This window comes from Drosophila guanche, unplaced genomic scaffold (genome assembly GCF_900245975.1).
Source record: "Drosophila guanche unplaced genomic scaffold, DGUA_6, whole genome shotgun sequence".
Taxonomy (NCBI): domain Eukaryota; kingdom Metazoa; phylum Arthropoda; class Insecta; order Diptera; family Drosophilidae; genus Drosophila; species Drosophila guanche.
In genome coordinates, this window is record NW_022995747.1 from 3,935,967 (window position 1) to 3,957,026 (window position 21,060).

The following is a 21,060-nucleotide window of genomic DNA, read 5'->3' on the forward strand; positions in this document are numbered from 1 at the left end:
ACGCTCGGAAACTCGCAGCGAAAACTTTTAATAATAATTTGCAAATAAATAACAACCAAGTTGGCGTCCATTAGGTTGGGGGAACCAATTGCTCTGGCTGTTGCTTCTGCTCCTTCTCCTTCTGCTGCTGCTGCTGCTGCTTCTGTTGTTGTTTGGTGGTACATTAAGAACTCATTGGCATAAATTGCAATTTAATGTCTGGTATTTTGGCCTCCACAACATCTTTAAATTTACCCGGATGCCAGCCGCCATTGCCAAATAGTTGAAGCGTATTTATTGCTGGAGCTTCGTGCTCCCGGCTCCCGGCTCCCGTCTCCAGGCTCCTTTTTGCCTTTCGTTTGATATGTATTGCTGCTGCCACAATGGCCACATTTCACACTGAGGCATGAGGCACGAGGAGTAAGAGGAGTAAGAGGAGCAGCTGGTGCTGCATTACGCATACGCCCCATTGGCTGGCTGGGAGGCAGGCGGAAAGGCAGGCAGCCAGACAGCATAGCATACTTACCAGCGTTGCCGCCGCCATTTTATAGCTTCGCACTTGTGTGTTTATGGATTCGCACCTTAATTTGCCTGTTGTCTGATTTTCCCAACCGTTCCTACTACTCCTCCTCCCTCTGCTGGCTGTCCTACCCTCTAGCTATTCGACTACTGAATTAATGTGCTTATATTTCACAGAAAATGCTCGCTGGATCTGTGTGGATGGTCCATTCTTTGGCTGGTTGGTTGGTTCGTTGGTTGGTTCGCATTCGCCTTTCAGTTTGTCATTTATTTCGGTGCTTCTGTGTTTAAATTCCCTTTGATTGTTCTCTGTTCTCGCACTTTAATTAAAGTCCGGCCCCTCTCCGCTCTTCTCTGAGTTAATTACGCTGAGAACGAACGAATGGTTGGCTACCCCACCACCCAGACGAAAATATTTTCAGCTCGTTAATATGGTGGCGGGGCCATGGGGCCATGTTCCAAGGCACAAATGAAAGCGAGGAGGAAATTTGTTAAATTCAATGGCGGCAAGTGCATAAAAATGGCAGTCAGCCAAGTGCAGTGGCAGTACAGTGCCGCGAGGTGGACGGGGTAATGACCGACTGTCCTGCATCTTAACGCGCTTTTTCTCTCGCCACTCGCCACTCGCCACCCCCTTTGCCGTGGTAGATGCCACCACCAGCCCTCCATCCGTCCCTGCCCCATAATTGTGTATGTAATTGTAAACGCTGAATTAAACAAGCGTCATTAAAATGTAATTAATTGTAATTTACGTTCACGTTCCGCTGCCTCTTTCACGTCGCAAGGTGTTGGCGGGTGGTGGCGGTTCGCTGCTGCTGCTGTGAGTTTTTTAAGATCACTGCACAGTGCGTGCAATGAAAATACAGCCTGGCTTAATGACCATTTCATTGGTTTCCCTCTCTCTCTCTCTGATATCGTGGCTCTTAGGGCTACTGGCCTGGGATTCCCATTCCCATTCGCAGGCAGTTTCAGATTGGTAACATTTTCGCATGCCTCATGCTAATTAATTGAATTGCAATTGATATGAAAAGTTAATTTACATGTGTACTGGTTAATTTGATTAAGGCCACACCGCACGGCCGTGATTTATGATGCCATATGGAAAAAAACAAAACCAAGCGGCGTATACGCAATCAATTGAGCGGCAAAACACTTGGTCGAACTCAATTATAAGCGAAAGATGGAGTTGGAGGAGGAGGAGCAGACCGATCTGATCCTCCAGCTTAATGAGCCCCAGAGTCTCGTGAAAATTGATGTGAAAACATTTGCATTTGCATAAATAGCGAGAGCAGCAGGCAAACAAAATAATTAAACGGGCAATGGCAAATGGTAGGATTCCTTATTCGGTATTCGGTGGGGCCGGCTGCGACCTCAAGAAAAATGGCGCGTTTACATGCAAATTATGCCAACTCCAGAGTGAGCTCGGCAATAAAATGTGTGCCCTGTGCTGTGGAGTGCAACGGAGTAGGAGGTGGAGCTGGCGCTGGCCCTGGCGCTGCTTTTGGATCGGCTGCATAAATATTTACATGTGGCAGCAGTGCCGCTGACATTCCGGGGCGGCATTTGCATATTTTAATTATAAGTGCAGCAGTAGGAGTGGCAGCAAAAGGAAGCAACAGCAGCGCATTTGTCATTTTCATAAGCGGACAAGTTGAAAGTCTGAGGCGCCACCAGCAGAGAGAGACTCAACAGCTCCAGCGCCAGCGCCAGCTCATGCTCCTTGCTTACTCACATACTTGGCCATAGTTCAATGAGCAGTGCAATGTCCCTTTGCCTTTGCAAGGACCTTCGATGCAGCGTCGGGCCACCCAACACACAACCCAACCCAACCCTCACATATACGTTCGTTCGTACATAACTTTGTATATAAAGTATACGCTGGCATTTATCTATGTAGAACTTTCGTGTTGGTGCTTTGGCTTCGGGGGGCCAGTCCGATTTGGTTGAGCTGCTTGCTAAACTCTAAAAGAAATCAAAAGCAAGTTTCGTGGAAGAGTTGGCCAGTCCTTGCCGCTCTCCGTGGAAGGGTATACGTGCTTCGCTTTTATGGCGAGATAATCTAGTTTATTTTTTACTTTTCCTATTTAATTTTGTTGCAGCTGCTCATGCCACTGCTGATGCTGCTGCTGCTGCTGCTGCTGCTGCACCCACTCCTGCTGTTTGCTTGCGCTTGAAGGATAACGCGTGCAATGACATGAAGAAAGGGAGCAACAGGAAGGCATGAGGGCAGGGGATTCGGCTGCGCGCGAAAACTCCCTCGTATTAGTTTCATCTTGAGCTGTTACTTTCGCCATTTATTTAGATTTCCACGTTGTAGCTGCCTGGCTGCCGTTGCTTCTGCGGACGCTGTTTTTTTCCCCCGCATCAAGTTTAATTGACTGTGGCTAAGTTCTGCTCTCGCACATCCTTCCAGCGCTGTTCGCTGGCTGAAACTTTCACTCAACTTTGAGCAACAGAAAAAGCAAAAGGCGAAGGTAGAGTTCGGATTGCGTTTGGGGGCTTCCTGGGGGAGTCTGTATGGGTTGGGTTGGGTTGGTAATCCGTAAATAGCATTACTGCTTGGACAGAAAGCAGCACGCTCAAAAGGTGCAATCAGGCATTTTCATAATCGCATAAAGTATTTCTCATACAATGATTCCAATGCACAGATTCAGATACACACACAAACTAGCACATATTTAGAGGGAATCAAAGACTCAGACACTCCCCGTCTTTCTCTTTCATTCTGTGCCTTGCAGTTATCAAACAAAAATTGCACAAGCACAATTGAATTTGTTCGGAAAAGGATTTAACATACCAATCCGGTGCTGGGACCAACAAAAACCCACTGAAGCGCACCACCACAGAGGGACATTGATGGGAGGGGAGGATTGGTGGGGCATGCAAATAGCAAGGAAACAGGACACAAGACACGGCACACGGAACACGGCTGCACCTTATGAGACAAGAGAGAGCGAGGACAGACGAAGCGAACAAAGCTAAGGCGCTTACAGCGCTACAGTCAGAAGAGGTGCACACTCCCTCACTCTCTCTCCCACACTCTCTCTCTCTCTCTCTCTCTCCATCGCAGATGATGCTCAATATGCTCGAATGCCGCTTGCATTTGGGGGCGAAAGACAATGGGCAATAGATAAGAGAGGACTGTGGAGAGAGGAGTATGGAGTGGCGGGCAGGCCAAGTCAACCATTCTATTCCGTTTCGGGCTACGCAATTTGCTGCTCGATTGTCTTGGCATTGAGCAGCGTCGGGGGCGCTGGCACTCGCTGTCTATCGTTTGGCAGGACCCTTGAGCAGCACCATAATTCAATTGATTCTTGGCAACATTATACACAAATGGCCATTATATTTATCGTTGCCAATAATGATGACGATGGCGACTATGACGATGATGATAATGGTGCAAAGGAGGCTGGAGCCAGGCCACCTGTTATCCTGTTAGCCAGCATTTCAATGGCACTGCACTCGGCTTTCTAGGCAAATGAGCTCTACAGGATTACGATTTGAGTTCAAGTGACTTGTCATTGAAGTCACAAAAAAAAAACCCTGAAATAAAATACGAGCTGAATAGCAAAAACACACATGAATGTAGCTCAGAGAGATACATAGATGGTGAGCAGCATTTTGGCCTTGCCTTGCCTCCCTCTGTGGCTGCTGTCGAAAAGAGCAGACTAACCTTTATCCGAGTGTGTGGGTTGAAGCATTGGCCACAGTACGGATTCCGATTGCACTGAACCACAAATTTGCAATTAATTATTCGATTGAAACTGCAATGAGATACAAATGATTCGTTGATGATGTTGTCTCTGGTGTGGCAGGAGAGAGGAGACTGTAGGAGCAGGCTGAAAGTGCTCTCCAAAGTTAAATAGAATGTCTCCCGTTTTGTACATCATTTTAATTAATAAATGGCAAGAATAATAAAATCATAATTTGACAAAAGGTTTCCAATTTGCGGGCAGGGCAGGAAACACACAACAGCAACAGCAACAGCAACAACAACACAAGTCAAACTCAAACAGAAAACCCAAAGACTTGCAACAAATTAATCAAGTCCCATCCGGAGCCCGGACGGACAAACGGAGGGACATTCAGCGATACGGTCACTGGATTCGGCATTTGCATAATGTCAAATGCACTTTGTGTCAGGGGTACGGGGGGCTGGACTTTTGTTTGTGAAAATATAAATTTTGACTTAAATCAACAATGGGAGCCGCCTCGCCACACTCTCCAGCGTTGTATGCGGCTTGACCTTAGGCCTTTTGATTGTGTGTTATGAGGGGGCAGGGGTGGGGGAGTTCATCATTCCTTTCCTATTTGTCCGAAGAGTTATGCAAATGAAACAAACGAAAGTTCTTTGTCTTGTAGGGTGGCTCCTTAAAGTTATTATTTGCTCTATTTATTATGCATTGAAGTTGCGTCAAGTACAGAAGGTCTCTTTCCTCAAAGAGCCCATAATTATTATTTATATTTCATCCTTAGGGCACAAGCCACACGCAAATTTAACCACATGAAACAGTCCGTGTAATTAAGAGTCCTGGCCACGGAAATAACACTTTCGAGCGGACAGTTCTGGGCCCAGGAATAGCTGACAATCGGCACGTGATTTGACTATGAAATTTCTTCTCTGTTCCGTTCCGTTCCGTTCTGTTCCACATCCTGTCTGTCTTCACTGCCTGAACCTGTGTGACCCTCAGCTCTGCGCTCCTCGCTCTGCGTGTGATTTAAAAATAATTAAACACGTACAGCAAATAACTGTAATTTCCAGTGGGCAGGGGACGGTGCCAGTTGGCGCAACAACATGAGCGGCACAGTTTTAAAATTAACATTTTTATTTTTTTGAAATCAACGCGTCGGCTCATTGAGTGCTAGCGCGGCGACGGCATTGGCCATAGCCTTCACCTATAAGAGCGGAGTCGTCCTGATTACGATGGGCATCACGGAATGGCATAAAATACCCTTTGGGGCATTGGCCAAATCCAAATCGCCAAACGGTGCCCGCTGGAATGGAGGTTGTGGCAATTATTTACATAGCCACATATTGAGCAGACCTGGAGCCCTGTGGCGGAGCATTGGATTACGAGTGCTCGTAGCGGATTTCCATGTGAACGGACACCGCAACGATGCGCATTCCATTCGCATTCCGAGTGGCGATTCAGCCAAAGCCAAACCCACTAACTGGGATTTGGTGGCTCAGTGTCTGCCACTCTCACGCTCCCTCACTGGATCTCGGTTGGGTGGCAGATGGCGTTGAGTTGGTAGTTGTCCCTCCCTCTGTTTGGATCTGTGGCGTGTGGAAGTCATACGATATGCCAAAGGACTCTCGAGGGAATTGTCCAAACAGAGCGACGTCTATTACTCGAGTATCCACAAGGCATGCAACAGTTGGCTCAGCGATCCTGTCTCTCGTCAGTCTGTCCTTCTGGGTGTCTGTTTGGTGGCAGGGAAAGTCGCTCCCATTCCGACTTGGCCATTGTGGATGCAGCGTTTCCGGAGCACACTGCGGCACTTGGCATTGTAACCGGCTTAAGCGTCGCAACGTTGCATTCATTTACATCAATGCTGTGGCCCTCCTACACCGGAAGTGTCTCATTGACCGACCATCCGGCAGCATGCGCTGTCACGCCTCATGTCTTTACCCCCAATCCTGCCTTCTGCCTTCTACTCCTACTCGTCCTCCTGCCCGACCATCTGCCCCATTTCCTGCTCTCCAGCTCGTGCACTCAATGGGCGTTCGACCGACTGGGCTGTCCGTCCGTCTGTGTGTGTCTGGGTGTCTATTTGTGTACTCGACTGTCTGGGACTAGCAGGCTCCACCTCCCTGTCAATGCTGTGCGACTAACGCATTAATCCTTGCTTTGATTTAAGTCCAATTTGTGTGACGCCCCAATGGGGCGGAGTGGAGTGGAGAGCAGATGGAGTCCATGTACGGCACATTGTTCTACTCCTCCCCGAATAAGCGTGCAGCGACCAGGACACACAACAGAACAACAGGCAACACAAAGAGTCAACTAAACTGACTCTCTCTTGTTCTCCCGGGGAACAATGCAGATTTTAATTTGAATGGTCGGACAATGCAATCCCCTGTCCACTCCATTAAATGAAGACTCACCTGTCGCCTGATTGGCTCCTGATTTATCATGCATAGGCCTGATTAAATGATGCTTAGTGGATTCGGTTCCTCCTGGCGCCCATCGAGGGACAGTGCAGTGTGCATCAATTCTTTTGCATTCCGAATTCCTTTCCTGGGAAATACTCGTAAGCAAAGCATTTTCCCCTTCCAATTCAGCTATTGGGATGCAGCCAATCTAATCGAGGCTGCTGCGTGTAGTGCCCCGTGGGGACGACTCAGATGTGCGTTGCACGCGCTCTTTGAGCGTAGGAGTTTGCCACTTCAGCACGTTCTCTCTCTATCTCTTTCTGGTCATTGTGCGCGTGGGTTAATGGCTGTCCCGCCAGGACATTCACGGCCTGGCCGGGCCCTCGGCGGTTTGCAGCTGGCCATTAAATGAAGCGCTCTTTGGAGCCAGCCGTTCATCAAGGTGTGCGGCCTCGCTGTCAGTTGTTGTGATCACAATGCGATTGGGGCTCGCTGGTGAACGACTCTATCTCGCTGTCTACGATATCCGGCATAATGATGGCTATCGCCGTGGGGACTGCTCGGAGTCCTGCCTGAGTGGCATTCGCTGTTGACATGCCTTTCAATTTAGAGTACAACGCGCCCTGTTGGCGTCTCCTGCTGGGTTCCTGCTGGACTGACGGCGCCCCGGCGTGCGGCCATCGTTGCAACGGAAACGGGCATTAAGGTGGCAATCATTCGGCAGGATACCGACAGGCATATGATAGCCAGGTGATATCTTTACACTCTTTTAACTATTGTGCTGATCTCTGAACCATAAAATGTGTCCATAAAGATTCAGTTTCTCCTACAAATTTAATGTGAAACGCTTTTTGGCATTGAAATTCTGGAATGCAAAGGAAGGAGGGTCAATGTCCGCCACTGCCTCGGGCCAGACTGGCATTCTTTTTATGAGTTGTCAAAAAATTGTTGAATTGTCATTGTGCAATAAAATATAAATGTCAAACAGACTTTTGAAATTGTATTTCGCTTTTACCGCCGCAGCCGCCGACGTCTGTCGCTGTGGCTTTGGCATCGTCTTTGGGTCTGCTGCAAACGGAAGCGGAAATGATAATGCAGTTGACATAGAGACACATACAGACAGGAACACTGTTGGTGGAAAGTATCTGCACAGTGTACACATCTGTCGGGACTGGTTGGCCAGCTCTATCCACTCTTTGGTGTGGCAGCAGCCCCGCGGCGAATCCAGCCCGCAAACAGTGCAAGCGCTGACAGATCCACAGACAGACAAATATACGGACACACGGACAGATGGATGGCTGCTCCTCATGAGGGCAGATAGACAGAGAGAGAGAGATAGTGGGCGTGGCCAGCAATTCAATCAAAGTTGCAGTGGCAGTGGCAGTGGCAGTATCAGTGGCAGTTCCAGTGCCAGTCTCGTCTCTGTTAAAGTTGAATTTTCAGTGGCAGTTTCTGTTTCTGTCGTTTTATGCGAAATAATAAATTTCATCTTGAAATTGATGGACTCTTATGCCGCAGCGAGCATCCAGCAGCTTTTAAGCTATGCGAGCTTTGAAACCAGTTTTGTTGGTGGCTCGAAAGCTTTCGGGTGTAGCGCATGAGGTAAGCCGAAGCACGACTGCCGATCGTGCAAACAGAATTGATCGTGAAGACTCGGCGAACGGTTCACAGCGGACGGATTGATCGATATATGTAAACAGAGAGCGAAAGAAAGAAAGAGAGAGGCAAACAGCGAGAGACAGAGACAGCAAGAGTGCGAAGATAGAAAGAGCAAAGCAACAAGTTTGCAAGTGGAAATTTTAATAACGAAATGCAGTGAATACCCGTCCCGTCCCGTACCCACGAATGCCACAAACAAAAAGCCTAGACTTGAAACCAAAACCAAAAACCCAACTAAAAACCGAAATCATAATTTAATCAATTAACTAAGTCGAATCTTTGGCTCATTATGAGCACAAAAGACAGAAACAGTGCAAACCCAACGAAAATCCACGAGAGCGAGAGCCAAAAGAGCCCCAAAAACATCGTGAACCTAGTTTACAATATTTAAAAAATACAAAAAAAAAAGAAAAATATAAACAGCAACAAGTGAAAGAGCCGAAGAGAGACGGATAGAGCGGGAGGTGCCGCTTGCGCCGACAGCCAGAACGAGACGGCCGAACGACAGACCGAGACTTTCGCAGTTGAGGTTGATTTTTGCATGCAAAAAGCTACACACACAGCGGTACAGCAACAGCTAGAGCCACAGCGATACATCTGGAAGACAGCCCACAGTCCAGAGCCCAAAGAATTGTTATTATCCAGACAGGCAGAAGGGAACACGCACACACGCACACACGCACACGCATTGAAATGGAGTACGAGAAAATGTTGTACCTGGCAAATGGCAGTGAGGTGAGTTGAAATATTTACACTGAAAAGATACTCTAACTGTAGCTGTGCTCGTGTCCATGTGAGTGGCACTTTTTATGGGGGCCAGAGCACAACTACAGGCGGCCCGGCCCGATGATAGCTGACTGTTGATAACCTTTTGCCAGCCCTTATCAGCCAGCGAATTGTATCTGTATCTCTGCCAGTCCCTGTTCTGTGCCACTCGCACTCGCACTCAGTGCTATGCTCGAATATTATGCGCAGTTTTTGATGGGGGCCACAGCTGCGTGTACGTCGTGTAGCCCGTGTATTTCTGATAACAAAAGCAACGAGTAAGAGTACGACTACAAGTGGGAGAAATGTAGGAGAGATGCCTTGCTGTGGCAGCTTTTAATTAGCAGACCAATTCGTGTGGGCGGCTGGCAGGTGTAGTATCTGGCGAATGCGTGTCACTGGGTGAGAGTCGCTGTGTCCCTCTCTGGCTTAAGGCCAGGCTTGCTGTAACACTTGCCAGTTACATTTTCCCATTTGTCTTATGGCATTTCGCTTTAATTACAATAACAGCAACAGCAGTGGCAGCAACAGTGGCAACAGCAGCAACTTTCAAAAGATGCTTTCATTTTGCCAGAAGTGATTCTAAATGATTGTCAACTATGGCATGACAACAAACGGTGGCAGCCAGCAGCAGCAGCAGCAACAACAACAGTAGCTCCAGCACAAATAGTAAGAGCTGCCATGTCGGCCTGGCATTTCACTCGGAAAGTGCATTCCAATCCAGCAGATACAGCAGCAGCAGCAGCCAGCAGATACTTTTTGTTGGACCTACTTAGGCTGAAGTCTTTGACGTTTTGTCGCTGCTTCTGCTTCTGCTTCTGCCGGTATTGCCAGCTACTGCCAGCATTGCAATAAAAGAAAATACTGTAGAAATGCAGAAGAAAAAAAAACTTGTATTTACCATTTTTGATTGATTTGATGGAAATGTGTCTCTGCGCTGATGCTGCTACTGCTGCAATGTTGCAGCTTCTCGCGCTTTTCCAATCGCTGACACAGAAGTTGACGCTGAACAGCATTTAGAAATGCACTTCAAGACGCTTACTCGCTCTCGCCCGCTCTCCACTGACTGCCCCCCCACTCTGTACTCTCAACCAGTCTCATTATATTTATGGACATAATAAAATAAATACTACTGCCAGCAATTATAAATGCAGGCGCTTTCGCAGATCAGATGAGATGGCATGGCATGGCATGGCATGGCATGGAATGGGTTGGGATGAGTTGAGGCCTGACATAAATACTTCAAGTTGTTCGCTTTCCCCTGTAGTATCTTTCCCCATAGAACAGCAGCCATCAGCCATCAGCCCTTTGGCCATACATCTATCTAATATTGTTGAATATCAATCAAATGGATTATACAATAATCATCGCTGGGTTTGGCACTTTTTTGGGTGTGGCTTCTTAAGTCTCATAGTGGGTTGCAACAGCAACACCAACAGCGGCAGCATTGCTTTTGCTGTTGCTGTTGCGGTTTACACAGCAGTGTAGCCCAGGCTTTTATGCAAATTGAAAATGACTTGGCTTCGCAACGCAACGTCTTTTATACAGAATAATTGTCGGTGCGTGCCAAGCATAATGAGGAGATTCAAGGAGCAGCAGCAGCAACAGCTAGTGACAGAAGGGTTCGTGGTGCAGTGCGTAGACATTACGAGTATCGTAAGCGCATTCCTTTCAAGAGTGTGGGATGGGCCACAGCTACTACCACACCATACTGCCATTCATGTGGTGTCTGTCTGGGTTGTCTATCATGGTGGTGAAGTGTCTGCTGAATGGCGGTGGCTCTGCACTGAGGCACGAAGCTTGACAAGTGAAAATCCTGCAAAAGCCATTCCAATGTGCGATTGAGTGCTAATTAAGGGGTTTCCCTACGACATCCCGGAACATTCTAGATCTCAGCAAGTATATGCATATTTAAGCGAAAGAGATACACTCACAATCCTATCCACTGTATGTATAATGAGGTGGGAAAAAAAGAATCTAGCATAATTGAATTGTTGCACCCATTCCCACTGTACCACTGCAGCTTTGTAGCTCTGTTGTGTCAAGATATTTATTAACCTTGCAGCAGCAATTTATTTAGCATGAAATGTCGACAATTAAATGCAATGCAAATAGTTGAAGCGAACCGAAGAATGGCAAGAACTGCAAACAGAATTGCGTCGTCACGACTGTCTGGACAGACAGTCAGACCGAACAGACAGACAGATAGAGCTACTAAAAGCCAACACCAAATACAACAAATACATAAGATACAGATATACAGAGAATAATGAAAGAGACAAACAAACAGAAGGCAGAGGCGAACGATGTAAAAATAAGCAGAAATAAGTCTTGTCTCTTTGACAGCTTAACCCACGCATCCAAAGTGCTCGTACTTCGTAGATTGTACGTGGATATTGTTGGGGGATTTGCTGGCTGTGCTCTTACATACATACTATATGTATCTGTATCTCTCTATCTCTATATCTCTATCTATGTATCTATCCGTGCCCGTGTGTCTGTGTGCTTATGCTGTTGACAGCGCACTTCAACATTGCCATAACCCCATTGCCCACACCACACCACATCACGCCGCGCCGCACTCCTCCTCAGTATATCCAATCCCTAAGCCAGCGAATAAAGCGAACATTCATTAAACAAACAATTTGCGCTTGCGCATCTACCACCACAGAGGGAAAGAGATGGAGCTAGACAGAGAGTGGGAGAGGGAGAGAGAGAGAGGTGGCAGCAGCAGTAGTTGGCGGCTAGTGAAGGGGTTTGGTCTTCGCTTCTCGTGGCTTTTGTTAGCTCCATTGCCATAATGCGATTAGAACAGATTACCTGACAATTGTCGCCAGAACAGAGACCCAGAACTTAGAACCCAGAGACCCAGAACCCAATACTCGAATACTGAACACCTGAGGAGGTTGAGGCTGTAGCTGTGGCTGTGGCTGGGGCGACACATTTGCATAGTTTGTTTTATTTGGTTCAAAGATACATATAAATGAATTTAAATACCACTTGGCCATAATTCAACATCAACATCAGCATGAGAACATGGTCATGTCAGGCCCCAAGGCTGCGCCGCAGCTGTAATTGCAACTGTTCTGGACAGTCGTATAACTATATAGTATATCCACATACATATATTTATATCTTACCCTTCACTTCCACCAAGGGGGAGTCGGGCTAGCAACCTTTTGTCTCTGACTGCGACTCCGACTCCGACTCTGTGTCCCGCGCCAAGGTTTCCTTTGTCTATGGGCCTGGGCCGCGCCCCGTGTAAGATCATGTTATATGGTGTACCCCACCCGTGGCCATATCTATATAGATCGGTCGTGCGGCTCGCCCGAGGCGTTGGCCAATTCGTTCGATTTATTATCTGCCGCTGCCGCTGCCGCTGCCGCACCACACACGACCATAAGCTGACTGCTATCTGATCGCCGCTTTTAATAATGCTTTTTGTAGTTCTTAAAACGTAAACTTGATTTTATTATTAGGCAAAAGCCACACACCAATACAACACATCACACGAGAATGCCACATTCTTGGCAATGGCTTTGACTTGTTCTAATGAATTTCGTTTGACGTTGCGGCCCCAGCCACAAAAATCATACATAAAACTTGTTTTCCTCTTGCCTTTTTGTTGCCTGCTATTTTCAATTTATTACTTTTGCTCTCCGTCCTAGCCCCCCCTCACTGTTCGCACTGTCTCGCATTACTTAAATATTATTGTTGCTAGTTTTTGGGTTAGGGTTTTTCAATTTAGGGAAATCCAATCCAATTGAAATCCCAACCACTGCCTTTGACAGTCGCAAAATATGTTTTCATGTAACTTCTCGTCTGTGTCTTGGATTTTCGATTTGGACATGTCTTTGGCCTCAAATTTGATTCGTTTTCTTTTGTTTTGTTTGCTGGAAATATGATTTTATCGCCTCTTGGAATTTTTCATATATATTTTATTTTTGCAGTGAGTAAGCGTTGAGGCTTCTATGAAATGTTTGGAATTGCTATCATTTAATTGGCTTACGATTCTTTTGGTGCCACTGCGTGCCAGGGCCACACTCGTTTATGAATTTTGTGGTTAACATATATGTGAATTTTTCTGTCCCAATCATATTTGAATATTTAGCATTAGTCAGCAGTTGGCAGCAGCAGTTGGTAGTCCGTTTGGTCAGTCGATTGCTTTCCGCGATAAGAGTAATTTTCATTGAATCAATCGAGTGTTGGATCCTGTTGTTCGGGGCAGGTGGAAAGCCCAGAGGAACACGGAATGCACTCCTATTCACATTCCCCTTTCCATACCCATTCACATTCACAATTCGCACCCACACGCTCTCTCTCTCTCTCTCTCTCTCTCTGTGTATTCGGACACCTACGAGTGTATCAATGTTCTGTACCTTTTGTAAATGGTTTTATTAATAGAACCGCCGGCTATTGTGGGTTTTCTAAAAATACTACGTAGGTACGTACAAACTTTCAACCCAACACCTGACAATCGTTTTGGCCAAATCCTAATTGCTGGCCCCGGCCCCATTGTTCCCTTGCCCCGGCATTGACACCACACCATATCCAAGTACCCAAGTGGCTGAAACTCCACCGTGATCGATGGCCAAACATGAAAACAACGCAAGTCGGCTCCGAGAACCCACCAGTTTGTGACGTTGATTGGGTGGTTTCAATGGTGCGGGTGCTGATGGTGTTTGAGGCTGCTATTTATATGTCGATATATGATTCCTAAATGACCATTGCAACGCCCTGTTCCCCGTGTACACCCATGACAAAGGCGTTTATTGACAGCCACCGACCGATGTCCGACATGCCAATGAAATATTAGCGGCCGAAAACGTTTGGCTAAGCGGCCCACAAAAAAAAGCCTTTTGTCCGCTGTTCGGGGCAATTGGAAACTCCAATTCTCGTCAGAACTGTGCTGCCGAGCTGTGCTGTTTTCAGTATTTCTCTGTATTTCTCTCTCTACGTATGGAAAGATTTAATTAAAATTTACGAGTACACCACATGATTCAGATCGTTGAGATCTTTTGTTCAAAGTCAGCAGGAAATCCATACATACAAGCGTTCATATTGTGCTTGGAATCCATGTGGAATAACCCAAGTGATCTAATTTGCACAGCTGTGAGGATGTGGGTCTCAGTTTCTCAGTGTATTGCTTTCGGCCTCAGTCACGGTATCGGTATCGGTCTCGGTCTCGGCTTAGATCTAGGGGTAAAAATGTAAAGATATTGCAAATAAATCAAATGTCCGGTCGAAATGCAAATTTCTGTTTCACTTTTATTGCCTTTGAGCCGGGAGAATATTTATAGGCATTATTTGGCATCACCTATTTGGAGAGCTCTTCCTTTTTCCCTTTCCCTTTTCCTCTTCCTTCAGTCGACCTCCTTAATGGCCAAACGCTGTCTCAAATTGAGTTGTAAGACCTTTTTTCCGGAAATATTTATGGCTGGCAACCCATGGTGGGGGGGGGGCACTGTTAATAGTCATAAAATGTAATGTGAAAATAGTTTATTAAAAAATGCATAGAAAATGTTGTGCCTAGTCAGGCAGATGTAATAACTAGTTGACATTTTAGTGGCCCGAGTCGCCCTTAATGGTCCATAAATGGTGGATTGGACAGAGAGAGAGAGAGAGAGAGAGAGAGAGAGAGAGAGAGGGAGGGAGGGCCTCTGGCTATGTCTCTGTTCCCTCAATTTATTATGCAGTTTTTGCCAGGCAATCACATATTTTATGGCTTTCCGACTGAGTCATCGGCTGCAGCAGCAGCTGCTGCTGAATCATGTGCCGTGTCCTCGCTTTTCCTCGGGGACTCTTTTGGCTGCAGAGTTTCGGTGAAGTACCCTAGTCTAAGTGCCTAAGTACAGGGCTGAGATACTTGCTCTAATAATATGGAGATTACGCAAGGCAGTGCACAGCGAAATCAGCGAAATGTTTGCGCTGGCAATTAGCGGGCAGGCGAGAAAAGCGAACCCAAATCACTCACACACACCGGGGGCTGTGTCGAACAATTAAAACATAGAAATTGTAATAACATCGTGACTAGTTAGAATTATGGCGAACGTCGAACAGACAATAAGCAGCAGCCATCCCTGCAGCACACATGCCCCTGCTCGCTGCCATCCTCCTTCACCAATCGAAAGTACTTGTCGGAAAATCCAGTATGAGTTGTTTTATTAATAATAAGCGCACAGCGCATAGCCATGGCGTATGCAGGTCCCCCGCTCTGTCCCGAGCAGCTTCCTCTGCCTACGAATGGCAACCTTCTTCTCTGCCCGTCCGCCCCCCTTGCAGCACTGTGACACACCGAGCTCCCCAATGCCTGCCTGCATTGAGTTGCTTAATGAAAAACCAGTTTCTCAGAGGTAGAAATTGGTAGCGCATTCGGGCCATATATTAGCATTGCCTTCTTTTGTGACGCTATGTGCAAATGAATATCAAACAAAAGTATAAAACACAACCAGAAGAAAAGGCAAAGACTGTGAGATCGCTACTAGAGATACCCTGCCTCAAGGCCATGCGAATGATAGCTGAAGGATTACGAATACTTCTTTATAACTTCGTTTAACTTTAGCTGAAATATTATTGAAATAAATTTGAGAGCCATTTGATGTTTTTAGGTATTTTGTTTATTGAATTTGACTGAAGAGCCAAATGCCATATGCCTCAATATACAAATATTTATCAGTTGATTTCTCCTCTAGAATTTTTGGCTTCATAATTCCTAAAAAATATTACACCCCAGCCTAAGTTAGAGTAAGTCTCTGGCAGTGTAGAGTGCACAAATTAAAGTGAAATAAAAAGAGAAAGAGAGGGGACGAAATAGAGCGAAAGAGAGCTGAAAGAAAACAGACTGTGAGTAGGGGAGGAAGGCGCAGAAAAACACACAGAAATCTCTGTGAGAAGCAAGCGACAAGAGAACGCTTTGATTTCGATCTAGTCATTGTTTGGTCTGCTCATAAAAATAATAAAAATAAAAAAAATCACACACAAACAAACACCGAACACGCTGCCCCCACCAACGCCCTGCCCTGCCCTGCCTAGCCCTGCCCTAGTCTAGGTGCTCCCCCTTTGGGCAGACCACGACCACGCCCCCCTCCACAGAGCTGGGGCTTTGGGTTTTTTTGCAGTTTGCTGTTTGTGGCGTCACAGGCCAAGTCGCAGCTTGATAAATGAGAAAATCAATGCCACTCGAAGCTTAGTACGTCTCCTGCTGTTGTCTGGTCGGTTTCGCATTCACATCCCACCGTCGCCGACACAACCGCCATTGCCTCTGCAGACAGTCCCGCCTTTTTGGAAATCCTAAGGTTAAGAAACGACAATCAACAATTAACAATCGACAAGCAAATCAGAATCAGAAACAAAATCAGAATAGCAGAGTCAGAAACCCCAAGCCGAAACACACAAAAATTTCCATACTTTATTTTGGCGTTCGCCAGGTAGGTCGTCTGGTGATGCTAGTACGAATTAGAAAGGCGACAGCCACTGGAGACACAAGCTCGTAAAACCAGTGGAGAAGTAACAAAAATTCATTAACTTTCATGGGCGTGATAATTAAGACAGGTGGCCGCAATTTGGCAGCTCAGATCGCTTGATAATTGCTGATATTTGAAATACTTCATCGACAGTGACGGTGACGGTGCATGTCCCTAATACATGTACTAATTTTGGCTTGGTTCTTTTTCGTTTGCCTCAACAGATGCCGCACAGTCCCCAGCTGAAGCCACAAGCGTTCCAGGCCCTCACGCCGCCTGACCAATACTCCGCCTATGCGGATAACTTTGATTTGTCGATGCTGCCGCAGGACGCCGGCATACCCACGACAGTTTATCAATACAACGCGCCACAGATTAAGATCGAGTGTGCCTGGGACTGCCCCACGGATAACCAGCAGCAGCAACAGCAACAGCAGCCGGCACCGGCATATGCCTCCTCCGGCCATCAGTTGATCCCTCCTCCGGCCTATCCACACAGTGTTTATCCCTCTCCCCAGTCCTCGCCCCTGCAGACCGAGTTTGCCTCATTCGGTGGCTACGGAAAGCTTCACGGCAGCTACGACTGCCTAAACAGCCCCTCACCCTCGCTGGATGCATCAAGCATCAAGCAGGAGCTGCACATTCTGCCGCCCTCTCCGCCAGAGTCCAACTGTGAGACACCCTCGCCACGCTCCGCCTGCAGCGAGAGCATCAAGACGGAGCCGCTGGACTCCTCGGACATTGAGAGCTTCATCGACCTGAACGCCCTGCTCCAGCAGCAGCAGCAGCAGACCCAGTCGCAGCCGGACACCAAGGCCGATCATCAGGTGCTGCGCGAGTGCTTGGAGGACACGACGTTCCAGAAGAAGCACAACCTTCGGCCACTGGCCCTGGAATCCTTCATCGGCGGCTTGGCCGAGGTGCGCGGGGACTTTGAGCCTGTCATTTCGCTGGCGCTGGAGCATGCCAAGCGTGAGGCTGATGCCATCTGCATGGAGCTGCAAATATCGCAGGGTGAGTCTGAGTCTCCTCTTTTTTGGGTGTACAAATTTCATCATGGATCAACTATTTGCAGATCCAAATGCGTGGACACCCTCGCAAGTACACGCATGGCTTCGATCCACCTTGGCACAGTTCAAGCTGCCGCCGGCTGCCAATTTAGAGCTGAAGTTCTCCGAAGACGGTGCCGCATTGGCATTACTCAGCGAAGAGGAATTCATGCGTCGACTGCCAGAGGTAAGTCGTGGTACGAGTAGATCAAAGCCATCAGCATTATGGTGTGCAGTAACTGGGCAAGGCGAAGGTGCCAAAATAACTATCTATTACAAAATAGATCGGCACAAAGCAATGCCCGATGCCATGTAAAACAATCGCACAATGCAAATGCCAATAGCAAAAGGCAGAAAGGCCCAGAGCAGAAAGCAGAAAGCCCAATCAATGCGATTGAATCGAATTTCGCGTACAAATCAAATCGAATTGGTATAGCAGGGAATGGGAATGGGAATGGGAATGGGTAAAGAAAAGAAAAACAACAACCAAAAACAAGGCAAACAAAACAAAATACAACGAAACGAAAACTAAAACGAAACAAGTTTCGTAACTGGCGTTGACGTCATGGCTCTTGGAGCGGCAGGCCAGGCCAGAGCGGGCCAGAAGAGCAGACCAGACCAGGCCAGACCAGGCCAGGCCAGGCCACGGGAGCTTACATACTTGAATAAGCCAAAATCAGAAATCGGAAAGCAAAGCGCAAAACTCAAAAACAACTCAAACCCCCGAAACCTGTTGGCAACAATTAGGCAAAGGCTTGCGGCATCCACCAGTAAAAACTACTCCACATGCGCTCTCCAGCTCTCCAGCGAAGACTCAGTCCAGTCCGAAGACATTTGCCAAAAATATATCAATGATTACATTCGTTTAGGCCCCTATGCTGATGATGATGATGGTGGTGGTGGTGCTGCCACTGCAGCAGCAAAACGAAACAAAAGACTTGGGCAACGAACGTGATCGGGAGAGCGCAAGCGAAATGAAATCGGAGAGGAGCCAAAAGCAAGCCAAGCCAAGCCAAGCCATGCCAGTCGACAAAATTAGTAACCGTGGTCATGGCTGTAAAGGTGAAAGAATGTGTGAAGGTTGTTTGGTGAAACTGCAGCACTTGGATGGATGATTACGAGCCAACCATCGTGTAGCGGCTCAGATGACTATGGCAATGGCTCTCTGTCTCTGTCTCTGTCGCTGGCTCTGGCTCTGGGGACTGGCAGCAGCAGCAGCAGCAGCAGCACTCCACTCCACTCGAACTGAGCCAACGACCAGCAACGACATTGCAAGGTGAAAGTAAGTCGTTGTCGCAGTCGCATGTGGTTTTTGTTGCTTCTGTTGCTGGTTGTTGCTGCTTTTGCTTGTCTGTTGTCTGCGGAGGCTGCCTCCACACAGACACGAGACTGCAGATTTATTTATGCACTTGGATAGCATAAGAATTTCCAATTGATAGGCCGTCTAGATTGAGATCTAGCCGGGATTAAGGCTCTTCTCGGGTCTGCTCTCCACTCTGTCTCTATCTGTGTGCCCATTCAAAATGTATCACTTTCGGCTTTCTTTTCCTTCCAGAGCGGGAGCACACTGCATGCCCAATTGGAGATATGGAAGATGGCCTATGCCGATCAGCCAAACAGCCAGTCGATCCAGCAGCAGCAGCAGCCAGGCCTCGATCCGTGGCCGCCAGCCAGCTATCCGATGCTCAACCTGGACGACTTCAATGGGGACAGCGAAGGTGCGTGGGGGATTGGGAATTCTCTTGCTGGTTCTCTTGAGATTAATTTCCTTGCTTCTTCAATGAACAGATGAAGAGGAAATGGAGGTGGAAGCTGAAGTAGCCCCTACACCTACGCCCATTACCGCAGTGACAGCAGCTGCCACACCAACTTCCACGCCCGTGAAGCGCACCAGTGGCGGACGCACTGGCGGCGGCTCCCACATCCATCTGTGGCAGTTCCTCAAGGAGCTGCTGGCATCACCGCAGGTGAACGGCACCGCCATACGCTGGATCGATCGCACCAAGGGCATCTTCAAGATCGAGGACTCGGTGCGGGTGGCCAAGCTGTGGGGTCGTCGCAAGAATCGCCCGGCCATGAACTACGACAAGCTGTCCCGCTCCATCCGGCAGTACTACAAGAAGGGCATCATGAAGAAGACGGAGCGGTCACAGCGGCTGGTCTACCAGTTCTGCCATCCCTACAACCAGTAGAGAGGTGGAGTACTGGGATTCCTATCCAGATCGCTTAGCTCTAAGGGTATTTATTTTGCTAGCATAGCCACCTTCCCCCACATGTCCCACCTGTCCCCCATTCCACACACTCCGACTATGCCCGACTAGCCTTGTGGGTCTAGCGGGTCTTAGTTCTTGTACATACACAATCTTTATAGCGCACGAAGGTAAGTTCGTGCATCGATTAAGTTTGGCTCTAGCTCGTAGGCACAAACAACTAAAACCATTGCCCCGCATGGCGAAGGTAAGTTCGTCGGAGGGCAGAGGTTTTAAGCGCAATCCATCATAATGTAAATCTAATCTTGCCCCCGCGGCTGGGCGTGGCTGTTGGCCCATCGCTGCAGGCAAATGTTTGACTTACTGCCGACATCTTTATTCAAATGCCGCCCACCCATGCAGTGGATAATCCTGCACCCGTGCTGTTGTGTGCCACTGCCAGTGAAGTGAGGAACCACCATTAGTAACCTGAGGCGAAACTTGGTTGAAGGTTCAATCACTCAACACTCTCTGTGGAGGCACAGGCAGGCACTGGTGCAGCCACTGCTGGGCAGCATGAAGGTGTGGCGGTAATTTTAGGAACCATATATCTATGATATATCAAAAGTAAGTTCTATGAACAACTTAATAACCGAAACGAAATGTTAATAATAGACTCTAAGGTAAAAACGATTAGTTGTACGACTCCTTGAAAGTTTTTTCTCTTCAAAACAAACCCCCGGGCAAAAGTTAAAAAACTTTCGACCCTCCCCCTAGGCATAGGCGTTACGTGTTTCACACTCTACACATACACTTATATGAATATCAATTATTTATTCTGTACTCCGGTGGTGGTATATCAGTTAAGACATTTAGTTTGTTGTTTTTATTACGATTATTATCCGCACTTTGCATAGTTTTTCCCCCGTTTCCCCGTTTTTTCCCGCTTCCATAGTTTCCAGTTTCGTGTCTGTGTCGGGTATTCAGTTTAAGTTAATATTAATATTTATTTGCGGGCAGCCAAAAAGTCAATTATTTGGCTTCTATTTGCACTGCCCCCACCCATTCGAGGACGAGTGTTAACGTTAATGCTGGCGGGTTTAATTGAATTATGCCACGGCCAATCGACCCAGCTCGGCATTGGCGTTGGTTTATTTGTTAACCAAACAGCATAATATTTATCTGCATATTACACAAATAATTAGGATACTGTTCTGCACTCTACTGCGCTGTCTGTGCGGCAGCTAGATTTATGCACTTTACACTTTTTGCGACACACCAATTATTTATTTATTTATTCAACTAACATATTGTCATGTCGATACACTATCCGATAATAAAAA

The 21,060-nt window shown here is 47.3% G+C and overlaps 1 protein-coding gene across 2 annotated transcripts; it reads left to right on the top strand.

The window, feature by feature from the left end:
• Positions 1 to 8,244: 8,244 nt before the first annotated feature.
• On the top strand, positions 8,245 to 20,666 carry LOC117583283 (DNA-binding protein D-ETS-4). 2 transcript variants are annotated; one of them, XM_034271516.1, is made up of 5 exons: positions 8,245 to 8,986; positions 16,704 to 17,493; positions 17,555 to 17,715; positions 19,084 to 19,246; positions 19,317 to 20,666. In XM_034271516.1, exons 1-5 carry the CDS (start codon positions 8,945 to 8,947, stop codon positions 19,718 to 19,720), a joined length of 1,560 nt encoding a protein of 519 aa, XP_034127407.1. In that variant the 5' UTR covers positions 8,245 to 8,944; the 3' UTR covers positions 19,721 to 20,666. The 2 variants fall into 2 exon arrangements, with proteins under 2 accessions (XP_034127407.1, XP_034127408.1); XM_034271517.1 differs by lacking the exon at positions 8,245 to 8,986 and adding an exon at positions 16,242 to 16,311.
• The last annotated feature ends 394 nt before the right edge of the window (positions 20,667 to 21,060 follow it).